This window comes from Myxocyprinus asiaticus, chromosome 9 (genome assembly GCF_019703515.2).
Source record: "Myxocyprinus asiaticus isolate MX2 ecotype Aquarium Trade chromosome 9, UBuf_Myxa_2, whole genome shotgun sequence".
In the NCBI taxonomy this organism is placed as follows: Eukaryota; Metazoa; Chordata; class Actinopteri; order Cypriniformes; family Catostomidae; genus Myxocyprinus; species Myxocyprinus asiaticus.
In genome coordinates, this window is record NC_059352.1 from 16,871,215 (window position 1) to 16,895,292 (window position 24,078).

At 40.6% G+C, this 24,078-nt stretch overlaps 1 protein-coding gene across 1 annotated transcript; it reads left to right on the forward strand.

Moving 5' to 3' along the window:
* The first annotated feature begins 7,046 nt into the window (after positions 1-7,046).
* Positions 7,047-12,469, forward strand: LOC127446158 (keratin, type II cytoskeletal 8-like). The gene is made up of 9 exons (XM_051706855.1): positions 7,047-7,594; positions 9,671-9,879; positions 9,994-10,054; positions 10,162-10,257; positions 10,350-10,514; positions 10,638-10,763; positions 10,854-11,074; positions 11,185-11,246; positions 11,361-12,469. Exons 1-9 carry the CDS (start codon positions 7,178-7,180, stop codon positions 11,540-11,542), a joined length of 1,539 nt encoding a protein of 512 aa, XP_051562815.1. The 5' UTR covers positions 7,047-7,177; the 3' UTR covers positions 11,543-12,469.
* Positions 12,470-24,078: the final 11,609 nt, after the last annotated feature.

Below are 24,078 nucleotides of genomic sequence, written 5' to 3' on the forward strand. Positions count from 1 at the left end.
CGAAGAATTTCTTCTTCGTTCTTCATTCAGAGGTAAAACGAGCAATGGTATACTGTTTGCGAACATTCAGACACCCTCCACACTGCTCTGGTAGGTGTTTAGAAATGCATTAAAATATGACATGTAAACCTTAACTATTGTGACATTAAAATGTGTAATCAATGACATTATGCCTCATTCTATGAGTAGAATTCACATGAGATCAGTAAAAGAAGTTGTTTTAACCACTTGATGATGATTTAAAATAATACATATGCAGTAGAAATTTTTTAATTTGTCTTATTTACATTCTGAATTTATGACGCAAATGCGCTAACACGCTACATGAGTCCATAATATGCGCCGGTTATACGCTGTTATTGTAATTTATAATGACACTTATACTATTGAAACAATTTGTGTATAAAAGTGTTAATGTGCAGAATAAAGACAAAAGAATGATGACAGGCATATCCTACTGTGTGCAGATGTGTGAATGGCTTTCGCTGCAGATGGCACATTAGCGAATAGGCACTTGAGAGTATTTGAGAAGATTCGATTTCTTTTGTAGACCAATTAAACAAAACAAAAATATCACATGACAGGTGAACCAAGACTACTGTATATAAACAATGGTTGACTTCAAAAACTAATAAGAAAAATATGTATGCAAATTTGGAGCAGAGCACTAACAAACACAAAAAGCACCTTTTTTTGGCCAGATTTTGTTCTAAATGATGTCACATCCTTTTGTTCTTCGATTTCGTATGAAGTACAGTATATCAGGGCCTTTAGTCTCCCGAGAGTCTTGTTCTCTGGTACAGATTAAGGGTTAGAATTAGTTGTAGGGTTAAGGTTAGGGTTAGGTTTAGGGGTTGGGGTAAGTGTAGGGTTTCTGTGTGACTCCAAATAAACACAATAAACATAGTTTGTGAACGTCAAATGCGGCTCTCACAACACTTTCCACAACCGGGGGGTTACCTTCTAGATACGACCTCTGTGACATTGTAATAACGTTACAGGTAATTGAGTAATAAGTGTACCAATGTTTAGTGGATCAGTACCCTTGCCAGTGCCTGAATTCGTGTTCACAATATACTGATTCATGACATATGAACTGGGGAGTGGAGAAACAACCAGGTGAGAAATCATAAATGTTACCAATGGTTGGCTGTGTGCCAGTGTCTTAAGCTTTGCGCTCTGTGTTTATATGTGCTTTATATCAACCGACCACACCTGCTGTCAAATTCACTGTAAAGGCCCTCAGTCCAAAACGTTTAAGCATTCTTACTTGTCTAATTTATTTAATGCACCTACACTGTCTTCGTCTATCATAAAAGAAACAGCTAAGGACTTGTTTTATTTGAAGATGAAGAAGAAGAAAAAAAAAAAACATTATATGAGTAATTGCTCAACATCATGTTGAACAGGGTAATTGCTGTCTTTAGTAATGATATGCCAGTGATTTGTAAATGGCCATGAGCTACTGGCAGTGATCCGCTATACCTGCCGCACTACAGCAAATCTTCTCATTCATAAATTCTTCACAACCTGCCTGGAGCAGCAATCCTATTCAAAAAGCCATAAATATCCATTTTGCACTTTTTATTTCTGATCTCTTTTTTGTACATTTTACACAGGAATCACATGGTGAAAAAAGTGAAGTTTTGTCATGCAATGTCTTTTGGTCAGATTCATTGCCTAATCATTCCAGCTGTTTTTAATTCAGTGGTCTGGTGAAACAGTGTATAAAAGTCACAAATGCCCATAAAATAAAGAAAAAGTCGATTTCAATTTCTAAAGAGAACATTTTATTCCCCTATATAGACACATAACAGAACATTTCCACTGATATTATTCTACTGTTAAAAAGATGCTATTTATTTCTACAGTGGGACTTGCTGCCACACTATATGGGGTAATTTGTCACATGGAACATGCTGTTTATTGAGAAGAATATATTTTTTTAAATATGAAATATAGGGAATATATTTTTTCAGAAGATGGTTTTATGAAGTCATCTTCCAAAACATTTTTGTATTTAAGATGTATTATATGCTATTTTATGGCTTTTCAGCAATATTGAAATGGTAACACTTTACAATAAGGTTGCATTAATTTATATTAGTAAAATACATTAACATGAACTAACAATGAACAATACTTCTACAGCACTTATTAATCATGATTAATGTTAATTCAACATAAACTAATACATTTAAAGATTAAAAGTTGAATATGTTATCATTAGTTAATGCATTACTAACTAACATGAAGTAATAATGAAGAATGTATTTTCATAAATTTACATTAACTAAAGATTAATAAATACTGGAAGCAGCACCAGTGTTTCTGACAGAGGGTCAGAATGAGGGTGGAAAATAATCATGTTTTACAAATACATTACTTTTTTGTGTGTGTGCAAAAACTTTGCCAATATTATAAATGAACATTATGGTACATATTAAAATAATAATAAAAAAAACATGTCATGACCCCTTTAACTAATGTTATAAAATACAAACTCTGTAAATTTGGTAGGATAAGAGGTATGATTGTGGCTCTTTATATGAGTACCCTCTTTGTTTAAAGGTATTCTTCTTGAAGGTGGTGCAAAACGGCTTTAGAATTTGGCAGCTCTTTCTGACAGAGAGTAATGAGATACTTTAGAGTGAGTTCCTCTAAAAGTTCTCCAAGACAACACCCATCTATGAACCTAAAAGAAGGCATACCCATGTCATGAGGTAGGAGAGAGAGGGTGACATGTTCAGACAGAGACACCTACATTTCTTGTCCCCTGAAACAAAAAACAGATAAAATATGTAAAAGCTAAATATTGGGTAGATGCCATAGCATTGTGGCCCAATGATGCACACATGTACACATCATAATAAATAGAGTTCTCCATACCATGTCTACATCAGTTCTTAATTACATCTGATAAAAGTGTTTGATTGATGAAGGACTGCCAGGGAAAAAACCTGAGAAGCTGTGTAAGATTTACAACTAAATATGAGTTTCATAGTGTGAAAAAGCCTATTTTAATGTGTGTGCATCCATGGTGTTCATGTCTATAGGCGTTGCATGTTGTTTGTGCTCTGTGTCTTTGTATTATTAGGTCTCATATTTTTTAACATTATTGCTGATGCATAGGCCATGAGAAGCCTTGTGCATCTCATGATTACCTTAAGAAGACAATAGCATCAGTGGGTGGATGGAATGTGTCTGAGTAAGTGAGATAACCTTTCAATTGTTTTGAATAGATAGAAAATATATCTTCTTCACCAATGGACACCCAGCAATGAATAATGTATGAGTAATGAATTTCAACATAATTGATTGATTCACTAATGTTGAGCTAGGAAGGGTGTAGTAGTGGGTCATGGGAGTGGGCTTCAGTCAGGAAATACAGACCTGACTGGTTTCAATCGTCTGACTGGTACAAATTCTTATCATGTCTTAGAATTAATTGAGTTTGTGCTATGGAAACCTAAGATCTGAATCTTTAATTTAGCTTTGCTTTTTGCATATTTGGTTCAAACTTGGAATCAACTGCTTTACAATAAATTTGGAATCAATTACTGTTAAAGAATATTTACTGTCTGTTGAAGCTAAACTATTTCTAGTCTTGAACAAGTCTTTGCAAAACAATGTCAAAATTTTATTTCAGTAAACCTCAGTGCACACATAATTTACTTTTCAAAAGACTTGCTTAAACTGTCATTAAAAATTTGGATGTTCTTTGAAAAAAGAAGTAGAGATAAAACCAGCGAGCCTCTTCCTCCATGCAGGTTTTTACAGTCTCAGTTTACTAAATAAAACATGGTAAAAAATAAATAAATAACCTGCTCACTATATGGTCTAATATATCTTCAAGGCACTCTTACTGTTATGCAAAAAACACACATACAATAGTAAGATCCCCAGGCAAGTGTAAAGAAGACACATAACTCATGGTGTGCGACATTTAACTCTAGAAGATTATAGTGTCATATCCCTGAGATTTTTAGTGATCAGTTCCAAAGATTTAAATGATCTGAGTGTTTTAAAGTGTTAAAATAATAAATGTTTGACATTGCTGTGATCCAGAAATTGGGTTATCTGATAACCTATAATAATGAATTTTCAAGCACACAAAGTGGTTTGAAATGGAAATATTGACTGTATTGTGCATGAACAGACAGTGAAAAGGTAACAACCTCTCCTCCACCCATGAATTATTAAATATTCAAATAAATCCGCTCCTTGTTCAGTTTTGTTTTTGTTGTTCCATTGACATGTGTTTTGCACTCATTCAAAATGCAGACAGGTGTTTCTTTTCTTTTTTCTTTTTTTTTTTTTTAATCCCCTTTGGTGAAACCAAAAGGACAACTTGATCGGATTAAAAACCAGAATCTGGCTTGGAATAATCTCATTTCATCAGATCTAGACTATTGGATATGCCATTAAAGTAGGTATCTGAAGATGTTCTGTTCTGAGAAATGTGATGGTAGTGTTGCTTTGTGACCTGCAAAAATGGTGCACATCTGAAAATGATTCCACCTACTCGTGACTGACAGGTGACCTGGCCTTGTGCCTTGTGCTCTTTTCGTGATTGATGTAACATGGCACATCTAAACTGCTCTCAATCTAAACTGCTCTCATTAAAATAAAATTACATTGAAAAGTATAAAGTGTTGCTTTTGTCTTATGCATGCATATGTTAATCAAGACATTTTTTAATATTTTAAAGCATCATTTAAATGGTTTGTTCAAAGGTATAGTGCAATTTTAATTCAGATGATGGAAAGAGGGAGTGTCCATTCTTGTAACTTAGCCAGTCCTTGCCCAAGGAATGTGCTACCTGCATCAGATCTTTATCTCTCATCATCAAACTTGTCCCTTCAGTGCATAGATAGTTGCTTATCTTGTATATCTATTTATCTGTTATATACAGTTGGGTTCAGACATCCATATCAAATCTGGTATTCAACATCTAATTAATAAAAAGAGTGCTTCAGAATTTGGACATTTTAAAACAAGGAATATTTAAGATTCTGCACTTTTGACAGTGATCATATTAAGTTATTTGTTTACATGGTCAGATCTCCTTACTTCCACTGAAGCACAAAAGATGCTCTTTAGAACATTTTCAAATCATGCTGGGATAACATGGATCATCAGGTTTTGCATAAACTTGTGGAGTCAACTTTTTGCTTAAACTGTTATGTTGATAATATAATTAGCAAAAATCATATTTTTGGTAATAATCATATTAGCAAAATGCAAAATAGATGCATTTTTACAAGTGAAAAGTGAACCCCATTGAGTGTGTGTGTATGTACAGTATATGTGGATTTCTAAATGATTAATTAGTAGCACAAAAATCACTGTCTCTTCAATACATAAGAATGTGTTATTCTTTTCAACAGTGAATTATTGCAATGCAAATATGTGTGGTTACTGCATTGCATTAATGCCAAGGTGCCAAACCCTGTTACGTTACCAAGAGCAGATAACGTATGTGCTGGAAATATGCATAACACACCTAAACTTTAGATATACACACATAAACACATGCACACTTATCCATGCAAATACATGCTCATGAATAATACCCAAAATGTCATGGATGAGTCCATACACCCTCCTACAGATACTTAAATGCAGTCTACGCACTCTGGCCAAACCCCTATTACACACATCTGGTTTAGTAGTTTGCCATTACAGTCAGTCTTCCCCACAATGTCCCGGAGATCCAGCCCGGACATGCATTTTCCTTCCCGTCCATCCCTTGTGTCTTTGAATTCAAATTACCTAGAGCTTATTACGCACAGCAAACACTCTTACAAAGCAGTGATTCACATACCATGATCTCACACTTTTCACACCTGCAGAATACTGTCATAGTGACATGATTTGTAGTTGCAGAGGATGGAGTAATGCTATTTAATGTTTATCAATGGCGGCTGTGACACCCAAAAGATTTGGCTGTGAAATGGTCTTGCTATGCAGGGTGTATCGTGTGTGAGAATGTGAGAATTGGTGTGGAGTGACTGACATTGGTTGGTTAAGTATAAAGTATAAAGTCTAAGTATAAAGGGATAATTCACTCAAAAATGAAAATTGTATCATCATTTACTCACCTCCATCATGTTATTTCATAATTCATATGACTTTCTTTCTTCTGTGGAACACAAAAGGAGATTTTAGGCTAAATGTTAAAGACTGGCAGCCTCAGTCTCCCATTCATTTTCATTATATGGAAAATTATACAAACTTCTCTTGTGTTTTACAAAGAAAGAACGTCAAATGAGTTTGGAACAACACGAGGTGGTAAATGATAGCTGAATTTTTAGTTTGGCTTGACTATTCCTTTAACTGTTACAGTGGAGTAAAGTTTTTCTGGTAGGTGTGTTTGACAAACTATTCGCTGTTGTTTTAACACAGCTAGTACAGGAATTACATGCTGTGCCCTATCACACCATTCTGCTCCACCTCAAACACACACAAATATGTGTGCACATGCACACATTCACACACATACAGTGTAGTTTAAAGCCATAAAATACATGAATCAGGCCATTGTGCAGAGCTGTGTTCACTTTTTCCTTTACGGAATATGCTACTGAATGAGAATCAATATGAACGGAAACTCTGTCCACTGTTCTTTTCCCTGTAAATCTCAACAGTGTAACTCTACAGCTCTAGACACTGGCAAGTAGATGGAAAAAAGCCATTCATAGATATGAAAGTAGCTGCTGTGTGCCCCACCCTGCTAAAAAGAGCAGAGGTTAACTCATGCTCTATGCCTGCCCAGCCAACCAGATACAGAGGCAGAAACACTCCCTCTGGCAGACTGTGAGAGCTACACTGTCTCTTTTTCGACAGAAAATTTCAACTGGAATGTCTATCCTCAAGTCTTTGCCTCTCCTTCTCTCATTTTCTCACTCCTCCTGAGGCAAAGCCTGAGGCTGGGTGTGACCTGTCTAACAGGTAGGGTGTGTGAGAGTGTAATTGTGTGTGAGTGTGTGTGTGAGAAGGCAGCTCCGCCCCCCTTTTGTGTGCACATAAAAATAGTCAGCCAGCAGCAGAGAGACACGCAGAGGGACTTTGACTCTCCTTTGTGAGCAAAAATACTCCACTCCACTCCTTTCTCAGAGAGCACTCTCTTACCTCCTTCACAGCAACTCCAAGACCAGACCCTCACACAGACACCATGACAAGCACAAAGTCTATCAGCTACAGCATCGGTGGTGGTGGCAGCAGCGGTGGCTCCATCAGGAAGAGCTACTCCAGTCAGTCAGCCTACGCTGTTCCTGCTGGCTCCAGCAGGGTCAGCAGTGTGACCAGTATCAGACGATCTGGTGTGGGTGCTGGTCCAGGTTTTGGTTCTGGGTTTGGGAGTGCAGGCGGCAGCTACAGCTTCAGCAGCAGCAGCATGGGTGGAGGCCTTGCTGGAGGATATGGTGGAGGCATGGGCTTCGTCCCAGCGCCCATCACTGCTGTCACTGTCAACCAGAGCCTGTTGGCCCCCCTCAACTTGGAAATTGACCCCACAATTCAGGCTGTCCGCACTCAGGAGAAGGAGCAGATCAAGACCCTCAATAACCGTTTTGCCTCCTTCATTGATAAAGTGAGTATTGGTGCATCCAGTTTTTCTTAAAATGACTCTGTAATCAACATTTCATGCAAATTTATAAAGTGGTACTGCTCGGCAGATGCTGGTCTAATCTTGGTGGGTTTAGTGCATTTAAATACTTAAACGCAAATGCAGAATTTTACTTTTATTACACAAAGTATGACCTTTGAACCAGTGACTCCACACTCTTAATGCCTGAAGTTGTTATTTCACACTACAATAGTGCTTGCAGCTATAAAATCAAAGAGTGACAGTTAAATATGTCTAACCTGGTGGAATATTTCTTTGGAATATTTGCAAGCTCAGCATTTCCTTAGTAAAGAAAAGGTGAGATCAGCTATTTAGTGAAAAGTTTAAATTCATCCGCTTACATCAGAGGCATTACCACTTTGGTACTATCTTTACTAACTTGGGATGAAGAGGTCAAGCATATCAGCTTCAATCTTTCTGCAGATGTCATAGTACCATTTGTACTAGATCTTTGAAATAGTATTGCTTTGGCTGGTAAAAAAAAAAAAAAAAAAAAAAAAGCCCTCAAAAAACCTCCTGACTGAGGTTATACAAATATGGGTGGAGTTTAGGGAAAAACCTAGCAACCGTGTGAGTCATAGTTATACACACGTACACACATCTAGAGAGCACTAGAAGAAAGCAATGTTGTGAAGTCCAAAGTCTAGACTTTATTACACCAAAAAAAAAAAAAAATGAATGAATATTGAAATTAATATTGTCATTGTGTTCTTTCATATTAGCCTATCCCTGTTTCCACTAGACACTGTGCTGTGTTCATTTTTGTATCTGAATCTTTTAGAATAGTTAGAAAAGTATACTTTTTGCATAAGTGTGGATTTTTCTTTTTTCATCAGAGCTTAAGTTAACTCTGTTACGCCCATATTTGGCAACAGATAAATACTTCACAACTTTCTGAGCAAATGTGGACAGAGGATACACCCTAAAGGCCTTTATTTTTTAGTGCCTGTGCAGTAAATAGTGTGTGACCAGGATGACTCATCTCTACTGTAGACGTTAGACACTCCAAAAGGAATACTCCGTTTTATAAGAATTCAGGGAAAATAGTCTAAGGCACTTCTTCTGGTAGAAAATTTAAAAAGCTTTTATTGTCAATTGGCTTGTCACATCAGGTCATTAAAATTGTAAAAAACAGTGACTGCACACTGATGCATTTCGGCAAACAGCCTTCCTCAGAAGGCTATCATTTACTCCGCTTTATAACTTTGCTTTTCACTGTCAGCAGGTTAAAGGTTAAAGACTATGCTTCTAAAACCCTTTGAACCTTTTTTTAAAAAAGATTTAAGACTTTTCATTTAATCATTGTTAATGTAACATACATACAGTAAATCAAGGAAGCACTTGAGGGAAAAGCACTAATACTTCCCAAGTACATTCATTCTTCAGACATCTAGAAAAAAATAGAAAGAAACAAAAACTACTTTAGTAGATTAGTAGCTAGACATGTGCTGTAAGGTCTGGTTGATCTCCAACGACCACACACAATCTGCATTAGGGTGTGGCAGGTATGTCTTGTTTCTGTGATGTTACTGCTGAGTTTTATTGGTGGAGCAATGCAGGTTGGGGGGAAGCCATTACTAGGCTTTTTTTTTATTTTTATTTTTATTTTATTTTATTTTATTTATTTATTTATTTATTTATTTATTTATTTTTTATTAAAGGAGTTCATAGTTTGTGTGTGGCCCTGCCACACCCAGTGAGTCCATTTTCACCTTCCCCTCCCCCTTCCTCTCTCACTCCACCCTGCAGAAAAATGCTTGCAAAAATGACTCATGGGCATTTGTATTCACTTAAACAATGCTAGCAGAGAGCTTGCACAAAGAGACTTAAAGAGCCATAACTACAAATGAGTCATACAAGCCAGACAAATCCATCAATCCACTTATACATTCAGTCAGTCCTTCATTTTTATTTTATTTATTTTTTTATTAATTTTTTTTAAATGCAATGTTTCTTCACTTTAATTATTAGTTAGGGTCAAAAACTAAAAAAAATTAATTAATCAGACCAACAAAACTGATTAATTTTCTATTTCCCCAGGTGCGCTTCCTGGAGCAGCAGAACAAGATGCTGGAGACCAAATGGAGTCTCCTCCAGGAACAGACCACCACCCGCTCCAACATCGACGCCATGTTTGAGGCCTACATTGCTAACCTGCGCAGACAGCTCGATGGCCTGGGTAACGAGAAGATGAAGCTGGAAGGAGAGTTGAAGAACATGCAGGGCCTTGTTGAGGACTTTAAGAACAAGTGAGTGAAGTTGTTATGCAAACTATGTTAAAACCAATTGGGCTGAACTAATTTGATGGTTAAAACACACAAAAACACAAGGGATTTATTCACATATTTCTGTCTGTGCAACAGGTACGAGGATGAGATCAACAAGCGTGCTTCTGTCGAGAATGAGTTTGTCCTGCTTAAGAAGGTAATGACCATGATAACATTTCTTTTTAACAGTATTGAGGCATTGTTTTTTTAAATAGCAATGGGCTATAATTTCCTCTTCCTACTCCCTCTTATATTCTCTTTTAGGATGTTGATGCTGCCTACATGAACAAGGTTGAGCTGGAGGCCAAGGTTGATGCTCTTCAGGATGAGATCAACTTCCTCAGGGCAGTCTACGAGGCTGTAAGTCCAATTCTGTTGTGTTTGGCCAACCAATGAGAACTACTATTTTGTAAGGATTGGTAATTTACAGATTGCTTGGTCTATGTTGGCAGGAGCTGCGTGAACTCCAGTCACAGATCAAGGACACATCCGTTATTGTGGAGATGGATAATAGCAGAAATCTCGACATGGACTCCATTGTGGCTGAAGTTCGTGCTCAGTATGAGGACATTGCCAACCGCAGCCGTGCCGAGGCTGAGAGCTGGTACAAACAGAAGGTGGGTCGAGCACACAAATACTGATAACCCGTTAACATTTGATATTAATTAAACTCACCAGACACTGAAGCCCATCTCATCCGTGGCTACACAAGTGCTTAATTATCTCTATATATGTTACAGTTCGAAGAGATGCAGTCCTCTGCTGGTCAGTATGGTGAGGACCTCCGCTCAACCAAGGCCGAGATTGCTGAGCTCAACCGCATGATCGCCCGCCTTCAGAATGAGATTGATGCCGTCAAAGGACAGGTAATGATGAATCATTGTTGATACATTAGTTTTTCACATTTCAAGTTTCTTTTACAAAAGGCTGACTTTGTTCCGTTTTTGTGTTACTAGCGTGCCAACCTTGAGGCTCAGATCGCTGAGGCTGAGGAGCGTGGAGAGATTGCAGTGAAGGATGCCAAGCTCCGCATCAAGGACCTCGAAGACGCCCTTCAGAGAGCCAAGCAAGACATGGCCCGCCAGGTGCGTGAGTACCAGGAGCTCATGAATGTCAAACTGGCTTTGGACATTGAAATCGCCACCTACAGGAAGCTGTTGGAGGGAGAGGAGAACAGGTAAGAAGAGATGAAAGACAGTTCCTTGACATTTACACCCTCAAATGTATTGTATGAGCATCTGGTTGTTGGAACATATTATTAAGCAGATCTGCTTCTTCTTTACTCAGACTGACCAGTGGTGGAGCTTCAGCCACCATTCATGTGCAGCAGACCTCTGGAGGTGGAGGAAGTAAGTCCTCTCTCTCTCTCTCTCTCTCTGTATTATTCTCCCTTGCTTCTCATCTCTTTCTCCATTTCATGTTGGATGTACAGTATATTTGAACCTTTTTTCTTTGTCTTGCAGGTTACTCAGGTAGCAGCTCTGGATTCGGCTATGGTGGTATGGGAGGTGGATACAGTGGTGGTATGGGAGGTGGATTCAGTGGTGGCATGGGAGGTGGATTCAGTGGTGGCATGGGAGGTGGATTCAGTGGTGGCTCCATCACCAAGTCCAGTGTCTCCTCCATTAGCAGTAAACGCTATTAAGGAGAAGCAGCCCCCCACCATCTGCCCCAACCCTATCCATGTACCTTCTTTACTTTCCTGCAACTAGATCACTCTGAAACATCTTGCAACTCAAACCAACTATGTTGCTATATTCTAGCCAAACCGCTATCCACTGCCGAAGAGGAGATGAGGACATAATTTCTTAAACACAAAGTTTTAGGTTGTTCTGTGCATTGATGGTAGTTACCGATAACATCTCTTGTCTGGTGGTGTCACTGCCATTTTGAATTATCCACACAACTCAGCTAAAAATAACACTAAGAAGAATGTAATGGGAAAATATTTCTCCCATCCAATTAATTGTTTTTATTTCTGCACTGATAAGTTTGGGAAAATAGAGACTTGATAGAAATATATACACATAGAGACCACTGAAGCAAATTAGACCCTTACAAGTCTCATTATCATGACAACAAGAAGTACCATGGTTTTACTGGGTTCGAGATTTGCTATAAATGTCCTGATTGAATGTTTTGTGCTGTTACAAACTCCTTGGTATATTTAAACTGTTAATTAGATGACTAATATGACACTTGTCATTATGTAATGGCTGTTAATGTCAGCTTATTATTTTAGCACATATTTGCTTAAAAAAGTATATGACTGTCAGCCTTTCACTGATGACAATGAGAAGTTGTGGGCTACCAATGTCCAGTTATCTCACATACCAAGCTGGAACAGCATAAAAACACACAAAGTGGCATTTCTGAGGACTATACCACCTTTGGGTACTTCGAGTTGGAAGCTGAGAGCTCCATTTACTAATCCAGAGAATATTTTACAGTCCCTCTCTTATAAATGGCTCACTTGAAAAACAAAACAGAAACCATGTTCAACAAGATTTATTTTGTATTGATTGGCTTTACACCAAACTAAATTCTGAATACAATAAATCTGAGACCACAAGTTTTGTCTTGCTTTGCCTTCATTGCTTTGAAATGTTTTCATCAACTAAAGCAGTATATACAGTAGCTCAAAATTAGACAATGGGACCAGCAATAATATACAAAGAAAAAGATAGAAAATACATTTGAAAGGAGTAAAACAATTAAAAAATAAATTCAATGAAATATTAAAGTATATATTTGATAGTTAATAGTTAAACTGAATGATAATGATGCTCGACTGTATAATTTCACCCATTATTCAGTACATCCTGTATGTTGAGCATATTGCAAGGCAGAGCTCCCTTATTACAAGCATTACAAATTATTTACCCAGTATATATCCATTCCCTTTTAACAACAGGTACATTTGTAAAACAAAATAATTCTAAATGCAGCTTAGCTGCATTGAAATCATAAACTTCGTCTTGCTTTGAAAAATTTTTTCCTTATGAAGCCAAATTCTGATGTGCAAATATTCTCTTGAACCTCTTGAATTCTCTTGTGAAAATCTTTTTACCTTTAATTCACCATTTTTCAGAGTATTTCATGAGGAAGGTTATTTCCATGCCATGCTAATTCAAAGATTTAAACCATAAGCTAAATTCCTCTGGCCTACATTTGATGAAGTAAGTAGTTGATGCTGCTTTCTCTGTCCCGTATTGAATCAACATTATGCCACAAATCGTCGACTGAGCTTAACTTGTATTGACCTGGGCCATTCCTTTAAACACGGTCATCATGTTAATTTGTAGGGCAACTCAGAAGGCTAATTCACCATGTTCTTAGGCTAGATCTTATTAAAAAAATCTAAAGGAAATTCCAGAGAGAATCCATGGCTCGAAAATGCTATAATATTCTATTAGAGATGGAGTTGTAATCTAATTGAAAAATCTCCTGAAAGTATTTTATGTCAATTGTAATGCATGGAAAAGTTGGTAATTTATAAATACTTACTGTAAATGAAGACCGAATTGCTGGGCGTAGAGGTGCTTTCAGTTAATGTATCAAGCTTGAATGCACATTCATACTCTCCTTCAGGCACTGGGGCGTACTGCGCTATATATACTGTCCTTCCCGAAATCATGTAAGTGTCTCTCTCAACAATGCCATTGCATCTCAAGGGAAGCCTCCCCTAAACAGATAGAAAATACAGTTGAAAGGACAACTACGTTGTGCATTATCATCATTTACAATGTAATTATAAAAACTATATATTTATTATCAGGGTTGGGAGGGTTACTTTTGAAATGTATTCCACTACAGATTACAGAATACATGCTGTAAAATGTAAATTGTAACGTATTCCTTTAGATTACTCAAGGTCAGTAAGGTATTCTAAATACTTTGGATTACTTCTTCAGCACTGGTAGATTTTTTCACTTGTTTTGACTATAAAAAATACACGTGTTAAAAATACATTCTCTGAAAAACCTAAATATCTTATGCAGTGTTGTTTCTAAAACAACATAAATCTAATTGATCTTGTTTTAAGGATTTCTAGACATTTTTACAGGAAAACAATACAAAAATTATTATCAAAAATATGATTTTTGCCCTAATATCAAAAGGTCTTACTAGAAAAAAAAGAAAAAGAAATTATGATCCAACGTGAATTTTCTTGATAAAAAAATATGATCGTGCCTGGTAACGTGCATGTAAAATGGCTAGAAATAGCATTTTAGCTTAGCGTAAAGATGACAATTAACACAAGGTTTATTTCTATTTCTTCTGCTCTAAACTTACTTCAAACTTACTTCTCTGTCTGCTCGTATGACTGTAACACATCATAAGAAAGTGTTTCACCGCTGTTCAAATGCACTTTGGATCGTATCATTTATATATATATATATATATATATATATATATATATATATATATATATATATATATATATATGTTTTCCATCTGAAAGCACTAAATATTAAATGACACAAATGACAATAAAATGCAAAGTAATCTCTTCAGTAATCAAAATACTTTTTGAATGTAACTGTATTCTAAATACCAATGATTTAAATTGTAACTGTAGTGGAATACAGTTACTTATATTTTGTATTTTAAATACGTATTCCCGTTACATGTATTTCGTTACTCCCCGACCCTGTTTATTATTTATTATTATTAGAGTGCAAGTGTGTGACTGGGGTGAGTTACAGTGACTTGAGATTTAAAAAAAGCTGAGTTGAAGTAACAGGAGATTTCCACAGAATGTTTGTCAGTGACATACAATTTGGAGACAGGACCGTAAGCCACCACTGACAATTTAGGAGGTGGCAATACATCTGGCAAGGGGGGAGTAAGAGGAAGACATATATTAGAAAGGTATGAAGCATTAGGGAATGAGAGAAATATAATTCCACTTGAAATAAAAATAGAAAGTTTTGTGGCTTTTAGTCCATTAGCTTTAAAGACATCCATATACAGGTGCATCTCAATAAATTAGAATGTCATGGAAAAGTTCATTTATTTCAGTAATTCAACTCAAATTGTGAAACTCGTGTATTAAATAAATTCAATGCCACAAACATTCATTGCCAAAGAAGCTGGCTGTTCACAGAGTGCTGTATCCAAGCATGTTAACAGAAAGTTGAGTGGAAGGAAAAAGTGTGGAAGAAAAAGATGCACAACCAACCGAGAGAACCGCAGCCTTATGAGGATTGTCAAGCAAAATCGATTCAAGAATTTGGGTGAACTTCACAAGGAATGGACTGAGGCTTGGGTCAAGGCATCAAGAGCCACCACACACAGACGTGTCAAGGAATTTGGCTACAGTTGTCGTATTCCTCTTGTTAAGCCACTCCTGAACCACAGACAACGTCAGAGGCGTCTTACCTTGGCTAAGGAGAAGAAGAACTGGACTGTTGCCCAGTGGTCCAAAGTCCTCTTTTCAGATGAGAGCAAGTTTTGTATTTCATTTGGAAACCAAGGTCCTAGAGTCTGGAGGAAGGGTGGAGAAGCTCATAGCCCAAGTTGCTTGAGGTCCAGTGTTAAGTTTCCACAGTCTGTGATGATTTGGGGTGCAATGTCATCTGCTGGTGTTGGTCCATTGTGTTTTTTGAAAACCAAAGTCACTGCACCCGTTTACCAAGAAATTTTGGAGCACTTCATGCTTCCTTCTGCTGACCAGCTTTTTAAAGATGCTGATTACATTTTCCAGCAGGATTTGGCACCTGCCCACACTGCCAAAAGCACCAAAAGTTGGTTAAATGACCATGGTGTTGGTGTGCTTGACTGGCCAGCAAACTCACCAGACCTGAACCCCATAGAGAATCTATGGGGTATTGTCAAGAGGAAAATGAGAAACAAGAGACCAAAAAAATGCAGATGAGCTGAAGGCCACTGTCAAAGAAACCTGGGCTTCCATACCACCTCAGCAGTGCCACAAACTGATCACCTCCATGCCACGCTGAATTGAGGCAGTAATTAAAGCAAAAGGAGCCCCTACCAAGTATTGAGTACATATACAGTAAATGAACATACTTTCCAGAAGGCCAACATTTCACTAAAAATGTTTTTTTTATTGGTCTTATGATGTATTCTAATTTTTTGAGATAGTGAATTGGTGGGTTTTTGTTTAATGTGAGCCAAAGTCATCACAATTAAAAGAACCAAAGACTTAAACTACTTCAGTCTGTGCATTTAATTTATTTAATACACGAGTTTCACAATTTGAGTTGAATTACTGAAATAAATGAACTTTTCCACAACATTCTAATTTATTGAGATGCACCTGTATTAGGGTACTCCTAAAAGTTGAACAAATTCAACTTAAGCTAATATACACATTTAAAATTTCTCATCTCTGGACCAAACTATTGACCAAAATTATTGATGACTCATCTTGCACTACACAGATTTTTGTCCAGAGAAATGCTCTCTAGATGGAGAAAGTAATTCTCCCTAATACAACCTCCAATCAACTAGCAAGTATGAAATCGTGGTTCAAGGCTGTGATGTAACTAGTCTAAACCCTATTTGTTAATTTAAAAAAAAAATGGTACAAGCTCTTCAATATGTCCGGCCCAATAGGTAATATGTCAACACAGGAAAGAAAACTGCACTGATCAAGCATGGCATCTTTAAAGCATTTTTCATGGCATCTTTAAAGCATTTTCTGGATGTAACATTAAAGTGAATTGTGCAATAATACTGCACAATTATTCTTATTTTCTCTCTGTCTTTTTCTATCTCACCTGAACAAAGTATGGAGAGAGTGTTTATCTGTTTGCAGAATTCAGTGCCATCCATTTGGCAGTCTCTGGTCTTTCTTTCTCTCCCACTGCAATTGACCCCCCCAGTTGTGAGTGTGTATCGAAGTCTGTCATCCAGAACCCTCTTCCAGCCCAGCGCATGCCCACATCCCAAATCCCTGCACAATACTTCAGCCGTAGCAGCAGCGGTAGCTGAAGAGTTTACGGTATTGACTTGCTTCTGACAAACACGTACCCATTTGTCTCTGAGCTTAATATCCAGATTTCCTAGACAGCTCGCTCCATGATCATTTGTCCAGAGCTGATCTGGAAGCTCTTCTAAAGGACCACAAGGAAACAGTGCACACTATAGTTTAGAAAACATATGTACACTGCTGAAATGTATATAAACCCATGGGAAAGCAAAATTACAATGAGACCTCTCACTAAATTGTTTCTCCTAGACAGCATTGAGATACAATGAAGAGCAAATGGAGAATTTTGCTAAGACTTTCTTTTTATAAAGACTTTCTAAGATACCAAAGTCTACCATCAAAAGTCAGAGATTTCAATATGAACCTATATTTCTCACGTATTTCATCCAAGGCTAAATTATCTGAGCTATGTAATGCACATCCATTTTTAAATAATTAATAATTTAGATTTTTTTTTTATTAATTTTTTTAGCTCTATACTATTGCAACAATTGTCAAGATTGTTTTTCTTTTTATTTCTCTTAAGGAATTTTAGAAAAAAGATCCAGAGCTCCATTAAGTCTGCCGAGTCAACCTTTAAAAAAAAACAATTTTGATTAATAGCTAAAGTGTGTAACTTTTTTGAAGTTAAAATACTTTAAGTAAGCCATTCGTAGGGTGATTTTCCCGAAAACTTTAAACACTGTGTCTCTGTGGTGCCATAAATCCATTGGTCTGTTTGTTTGAGTGGTCTTATCGTCCGACACAGCAACATTATTGAGCCCATTTACATGCACACCGATATGTGATTACTCCCAAAACTCAGCTTATTTAAAAAATCTGACAAAGCAAGAAAAGTGCATTTACATGAGATTTTATATAATCCAGTTTTTCTCTGCTTTTGATGTCAAACCGTGAAGAGGCATGTGCATAACACTTGCGCACACTGGATTAGCAGGTAAGAACTGTGGTTAAAGTGTTTACATGCAATGCGAAATCGGCGTAATAGGCAAAAATTTACTCGTGTCGATGGGTTTATTCTTATGCTGTTTATGATTTTACACCAAAATAGAAAAGCCATTTAATGCGTTTACATGACCACACACGTTGTCGGCTTACTAAACATAATCAGTGTGAGAACGTGCATGTAAACGTGCTCATTGACACAACCAGTGGTGTGGGGCAGGACTAACTGTTTGTTCAATCGCTGGCCGATGGGGGAAGAATTCTTGAAAGCTGTCTGTTAACAATTAGCTGCGTTTACATGCACTCTAGTTATCTGCTCATAATTGGACTAATTGCCCAATCTGAATAAAAAAGTCTCATGCAACCACGTCAATTGAATAAACCTGCTAAATCCGATTGAAATTTAATTCAGATTGAAAGGGGTAGTGTAAACCTTTTAATAACCTATTCAACAGGAAAATATTAGCCATGTGAACACTTGATTGTATTGGGACTTGGGACTTTTTGCGCATGTTCATTACAGACACGGAAATATGTCATGAAGAGTTGAAGAAACATAGCGTGCATAACATCAGTAAGAAATAGTCATTTTCTTTTTATGGGTTAATTAAAGAGGCTGTTAAGGGGATGTGGCAAGATATATGGGCCAGGGAGTGAAAGGAAAGACATCTATACAGTATTAAAAGGGAAGTAGGTCATAAGAGAACGGTTTATGGCAATAGAAGGGGTGATACAGTTATATCACGTCTTCATATTTGGCACACTGCTTTGAATCAGTCACTTTATGTTATTGGTAAACATGGTCGCTATAATGTGGTTCTAGCTCTCGGTGGGATGCGTGGTGAGTTGTGCGTGAGAATAGCGTGGGCTATTCTCCGCGGTAACGCGCTCAACAAGCCACATGATTAAATGTGCGGATTGACTGTCTCAGACGCGGATGCAACTGAGATTCGTCCTCCGCCACCCAGATTGAGGTGAGTCACTACGCCACCACGAGGACTTAGAGAGCATTGGGAATTCCAAATTGGGGAGAAAAGGGGAGAAAAAAACAACAAAAGTGGACTACCTGAGACTGTTGAGCAAAGAAAGATACCAGCTCATAGAAGAGGTAAAATTCTTAAATATAAGTGACTTGTCGTTACAGAATTTATTGAGTAATGCCTCAAAAGTGTCATAGGCTTTATTAGATTATTTAAAGGCAACAGATCTGTTTAATAGAATTTAGTATTAGTGTTTAATTTTTTCTTTCCTTTAACATCAATGCTTCACACTCCATCCCAATAGGTGGCAGAAATGCAATTTAATAGGCATACATATTAAAGTAGAAGAATGGCGTGCGGGAAACAAAACTGTTCCATCTGCGATACTATGGCTGTGTCTCGTTTGGAAGGATGCATCCTCCGGAGTTCAAATTTGTCGGCCGCATACGTCATCGAGGCTGTCTCGTTTCGTTTTTTTATTATTATTTTTTTTTTTATTGGGAATGCAAAAAAGGTTAACAATTGTATAAATGTAAGTGCATATACATAAAAGGCATTGACAATAGATAAAAAATAAGAAAAAGACAGCCTTGATGACGTATGTGGCTGACAAATGCAACCTCCAGAGGATGCGGCTTTCCAAATGAGACACAGCCAATGTTCTTGCTTTTAAAATATTTTAAATAGTCGAAAAACTAGATGGTCGCAAATCGCACAATACCAATTTGTTCAAGCAACTGTTCGGAAAACTGAAAGAAGCAAGAATAAACAGGTCAATAGACCAAATAAAAAAATGCTGGTAAGGGCTGAAGAGTGGATACTACAATGCGGAATCTAAGAACAACAAAAGTTAGGAATCCCCAGCCAATTTTCAGTTCTACAAAATTATGGATGAGACAATCGGAGGACCACTGACAAACACGGGAGATCATTGCGTGGATGTTGGCTATTTGCTTGAGGGGAATGATTCTGGCTATACAGAGGTAAACATTTCTGGTAAGTTGTCATCACCTAATTACAGCAGTGCGGGAATGCTGTATAATCATTCAGTGTATTAAGCATGTCAAAAAATCCATTCCAATTTGATGCTTGCGACAAATAAATGCGCTCATCAAAACAATCACTTTATTTTGCATTTATATAAACAGTACATTCGAATCATCAATCAGAATGGTTTCATTCCGAATTAAAAAAGAAAGTGTCCATATAAACGTATCAATGTTTTTTTTAAATTTGCAATTCCGTATGGTGGTGCAAGTGGCACAGAAATTACACACTTCAGCTTTAAAAAGATTTTTTTTAAATGAAAGCATATATACAAACACTTACATATCCACATACAGGTAAAGAAATGCATAGCTCCTCTGTACCTGGGATGGCTGTCTCACAATTAGACAGAGGTGAATGTAAGAGCCCTCCGTTGTACAACATCTCCATAGTGCAGGCAAACTCTACGATGACTGCATTCGTCACTGAAAAAAGATATAAGGGTTGACACATGTTACATTCGATGGTGGGGCGGCCAGGGGCTATTCGGCGATCCCCCCGGTGGATAAGGCGCTGGCGATGCACCTATGCCCACAGAGCGCCGCCACCTGGCACGGGCGCCCAAAGCTCCCATCCAAGGCCTGTAGGTTTACGTCGTCCCTGACGGCCAAAGCCTATGGTGGACAAGCCACCTCCGCCCTGCACGCCATGGCTCTCCTGCAAGTCCACCAAGCCAAGGCACTAAAGGAACTGCACGAGGGTAGATGTTGATGCAGGAGCTGCACTCGGGACTGACCTCGCTCTCCAGGCGACGAAGGACACGGCGCGGTCTCTCGGGTGGGCGATGTCCAACTTGGTGGTCCAGGAGCACCACCTTTGGCTCAACCTGGTCGAGATGGGAGAGGCTGACAAGGCACGGTTCCTTGGTGCCCCCATTTCCCAGGTTGGCCTGTTCAGCGACACCATCGAGGACTTTGCCCAGCAGTTCTCGGCGGTGAAGAAGCAGACGGAGGCTATCCGCACATCCTGCCCCGGCGCGGCTCAAGATCCCGCACCCTGCCTGCTCGTCGCCAAGGGCGTCCCCCTGCGGTGACTGCACCAGCTCCGCCGCAGCCTGCCCCTGTGGCCCGGCCCTGGCATGGAGCCCACCACAGGAAGCAAATGCCACCTGTCTCACGGCCGGCCGCCAAGAACCCACAAAAGGCTTCGAAGCGCCCCTGAGACGGGCGACACAGGGACGACGAAAATTGCTCCTCTGGAGCTGGTAAGCAGACCACTCCATCCCCCGGTGGAGGGCCAGGAGGAGAATCTTTTGTTGCCTTTTCATTTAATTTCGCTGCATGCCCAAGTGGCTGCGGTACCCAAGAGTTCAGCAAAAGAGCGGTTTCCTTGTTCCCTGGGTCACATACCCAGTGTGCACGGCCGTCATCATGACCACCGTCCACCATTCCATTTTGGCAGGTTTGGCGCTCCAGCGGTGGTCTCCCCGCCCCTGCGTGCCCAGCTGTGGCACAAATCCGCCCCCGATGTGACGGTCTCCATGGGTTACGAGGACAGGCCTCTTCCTCCCCCATCCCAGGCTGTTCCGGGGGTGGTCACTAGGAGCCAGGTAAGTGCTTCGATGTCCCTGATCTCAGCACGGCCACGACACGGCGTGGCACCTCATACTCCACCCCGCCGCAAGGCCCCACCTGCCAGTACGTCCGATGATATTGTCCCCTTGGTCCTCCTCGCCCAGAGCTTGGACACGTGGCTTGCGCTTTCCAACCTGTCACGAAGGCTGGTCCAGACCGTCCGACTCGGCTATGCGATTCAGTTCGCCAGGTGTCCGCCCAGGTTCAGCGGCATCCACTTCACCTCGGTGAAGGGCGAGAACACCGCTACCTTGCGCATGGAGATTGCTACCCCCCTACAGAAGGGTGCGATAGAGCCTGTCCCTCCGGCCGAGATGAAGAAGGGGTTTTACAGCCCCTACTTCATTGTACCGAAGATAGGCGGTGGGTTGTGGCCAATCTTGGACCTGTGAGTACTGAACCGGGCTTTACACAGACTCCCGTTCAAGATGCTGACGCAAAAATGCATTCTCATGAGCGTCCGGCATCAAGATTGGTTTGCGGCGGTAGACCTGAAGGTCTGGAAGCCCGATCGATTCTACCTCGACACAGACCCTTCCTGCAGTTTGCATTCGAGGGTCGGGCGTATCAGTACAAGTTCCTCCCTTTCGGCCTGTCCTTGTCCCCTCGCGTCTTCATGAAGGTCGCAGAGGCAGCCCTTGCCCCGTTAAGGGAAGTGGGCATTCGCATCCTCAACTATCTCGATGATTGGCTAATCCTAGCTCACTCTCGGGATGTGTTGTGTGCACACAGGGACCTGGTGCTCTCGCATCTCAGCCGACTAAGGCTTCGGGTCAACTGGGGAAAGAGCAAGCTCATCCCGATTCAGAGCATCTCTTTTCTCGGCTTGGAGTTGGACTCAGTCTCGATGACGGTGCGCCTCACGAACGTGCGCGCACAGTCGGTGCTGACCTGTTTGAAGGCGTTCGGACAGAAGACAGCGGTCCCACTGAAACCGTTTCAGAGGCTCCTGGGTCATATGGCATCCTCAGTGGTGGCCACTCCACTCGGGTTGATGCATATGGGAACGCTTCAGCACTGGCTCCAGACTCGAGTCCCAAGTGGGCATGGCACTGCGGGACACATCGCGTGGCCATCACGCCAGTCTGTCACCGCCTCTTCAGCCCTTGGACCGACCTCACATTTCTACGGGCAGGTGTTCCTCTAGAACAGGTCTCCAGGCACGTCGTGGTTACGACAGACGCCTCCAAAATGGGCTGGGGCGCTGTATGCAAGGGGCACGCAGCCACCGGCTCCTGGACGGGCCCGCGGCTACGTTGGCACATCAACTGCCTCGAGTTGCTGGCAATTCTGCTCACCCTGCGGAGGTTTCGGCTGTTGATCCAGGGCAAGCATGTGTTCGTTCAGACAGACAACACGGCAACGGTAGCATATATCAACCATCAAGGCGGTTTACGCTCCCGTTGTATGTCACAACTCACCCGCCATCTCCTCCTCTGGAGTCAGCAGCACCTCAAGTCGCTGTGAGCCACTCACATCCCGGGCGACCTCAACACTGCAGCGGACACGCTGTCATGGCAGGTTACCCTCAGGGGAGAGTGGAGACTCCACCCTCAGGTGGTCCAGCTGATTTGGAGTCGATTCGGGCAGGCACAGGTAGACCTGTTTGCTTCCCAAGAATCCTCCCATTGTCCGCTCTGGTACGCCCTGACCGAGGCACCTCTCAGTATAGACGCGCTGGCACACAGCTGGCCCCCTGGACTACGCAAATATGCATTTCCCCCAGTGAGCCTAATTGCACATGCCCTGTGCAAGGTCAGGGAGGACAAGGAGCAGGTCATCCTGGTAGCACCCTACTGGCCCACCCAGATGTGGTTCTCGGATCTCATGCTCCTCGCGACAGCCCCCCCCCCGACGAATTCCCCTGAGGAAGGACCTTCTTTCTTAGGGATGGGGCACCATCTGGCACCCACGACCAGACCTCTGGATTCTCCATGTCTGGCCCCTGGATGGGACGCAGAAGACTTAAGTAGCCTACCACCCGCGGTGGTAGACACGATCACTCAGGCTAGGGCCCCCTCTATGAAGCGCCTGTATGCCTTGAAGTGGTGTCTGTTCGCTAAGTGGTGTTCTTCCCGACACGAAGACCCCCAGAGATGCGCAGTTGTATCGGTGCTTTCTTTCCTGCAGGAGAGGTTGGAAGGGCAGCTGTCCCCCTCCACCTTGAAGGTGTATGTAGCCGCTATTGCAGCACACCACGACAGGTGGGGAAGCACGACCTGATCATCAGGTTCCTGAGAGGCACCAGGAGGTTGAATCCTTTCAGACCACGCCTCATTCCCTCATGGGACCTCTCTGTAGTTCTTCAGGGTCTATGGAAAGCCCCCTTTGAGCCTCTGCAGTCAACTGAGCTTAAGGCACTCTCTTTAAAGACTGCCCTCCTGACTGTGCTCACTTCCATCAAGAGGGTAGGAGAACTGCAAGTGTTCTCTGTCAGAGAAACGTGCCTGGAGTTCGGTCCGGGCTACTCTCACGTGATCCTGAGACCCTGACCGGGCTATGTGCCCAAGGTTCCCACGACCCCTTTTAGGGATCAGGTGGTGAACCTGCAAGCATTGCCTCAGGAGGAGGCAGACCCAGCCCTGACATTTCTGTGTCTGGTGCGCGCTTTATGCATCTATTTGGATCGCACGCAGAGCTTTTAGAGCTCTTTGTCTGCTTTGGTGGACAGCGGAAA

Excerpts from the sequence above, each read along its gene's own strand:
- LOC127446158 (XM_051706855.1), top strand. The coding sequence starts at position 7,178 with ATGACAAGCACAAAGTCTATCAGCTACAGCATCGGTGGTGGTGGCAGC. Across the intron at positions 9,880-9,993 it reads GTTGAGGACTTTAAGAACAA|GTACGAGGATGAGATCAACA; the intron begins GTGAGTGAAGTT and ends TCTGTGCAACAG. Across the intron at positions 10,764-10,853 it reads TTGATGCCGTCAAAGGACAG|CGTGCCAACCTTGAGGCTCA; the intron begins GTAATGATGAAT and ends TTGTGTTACTAG.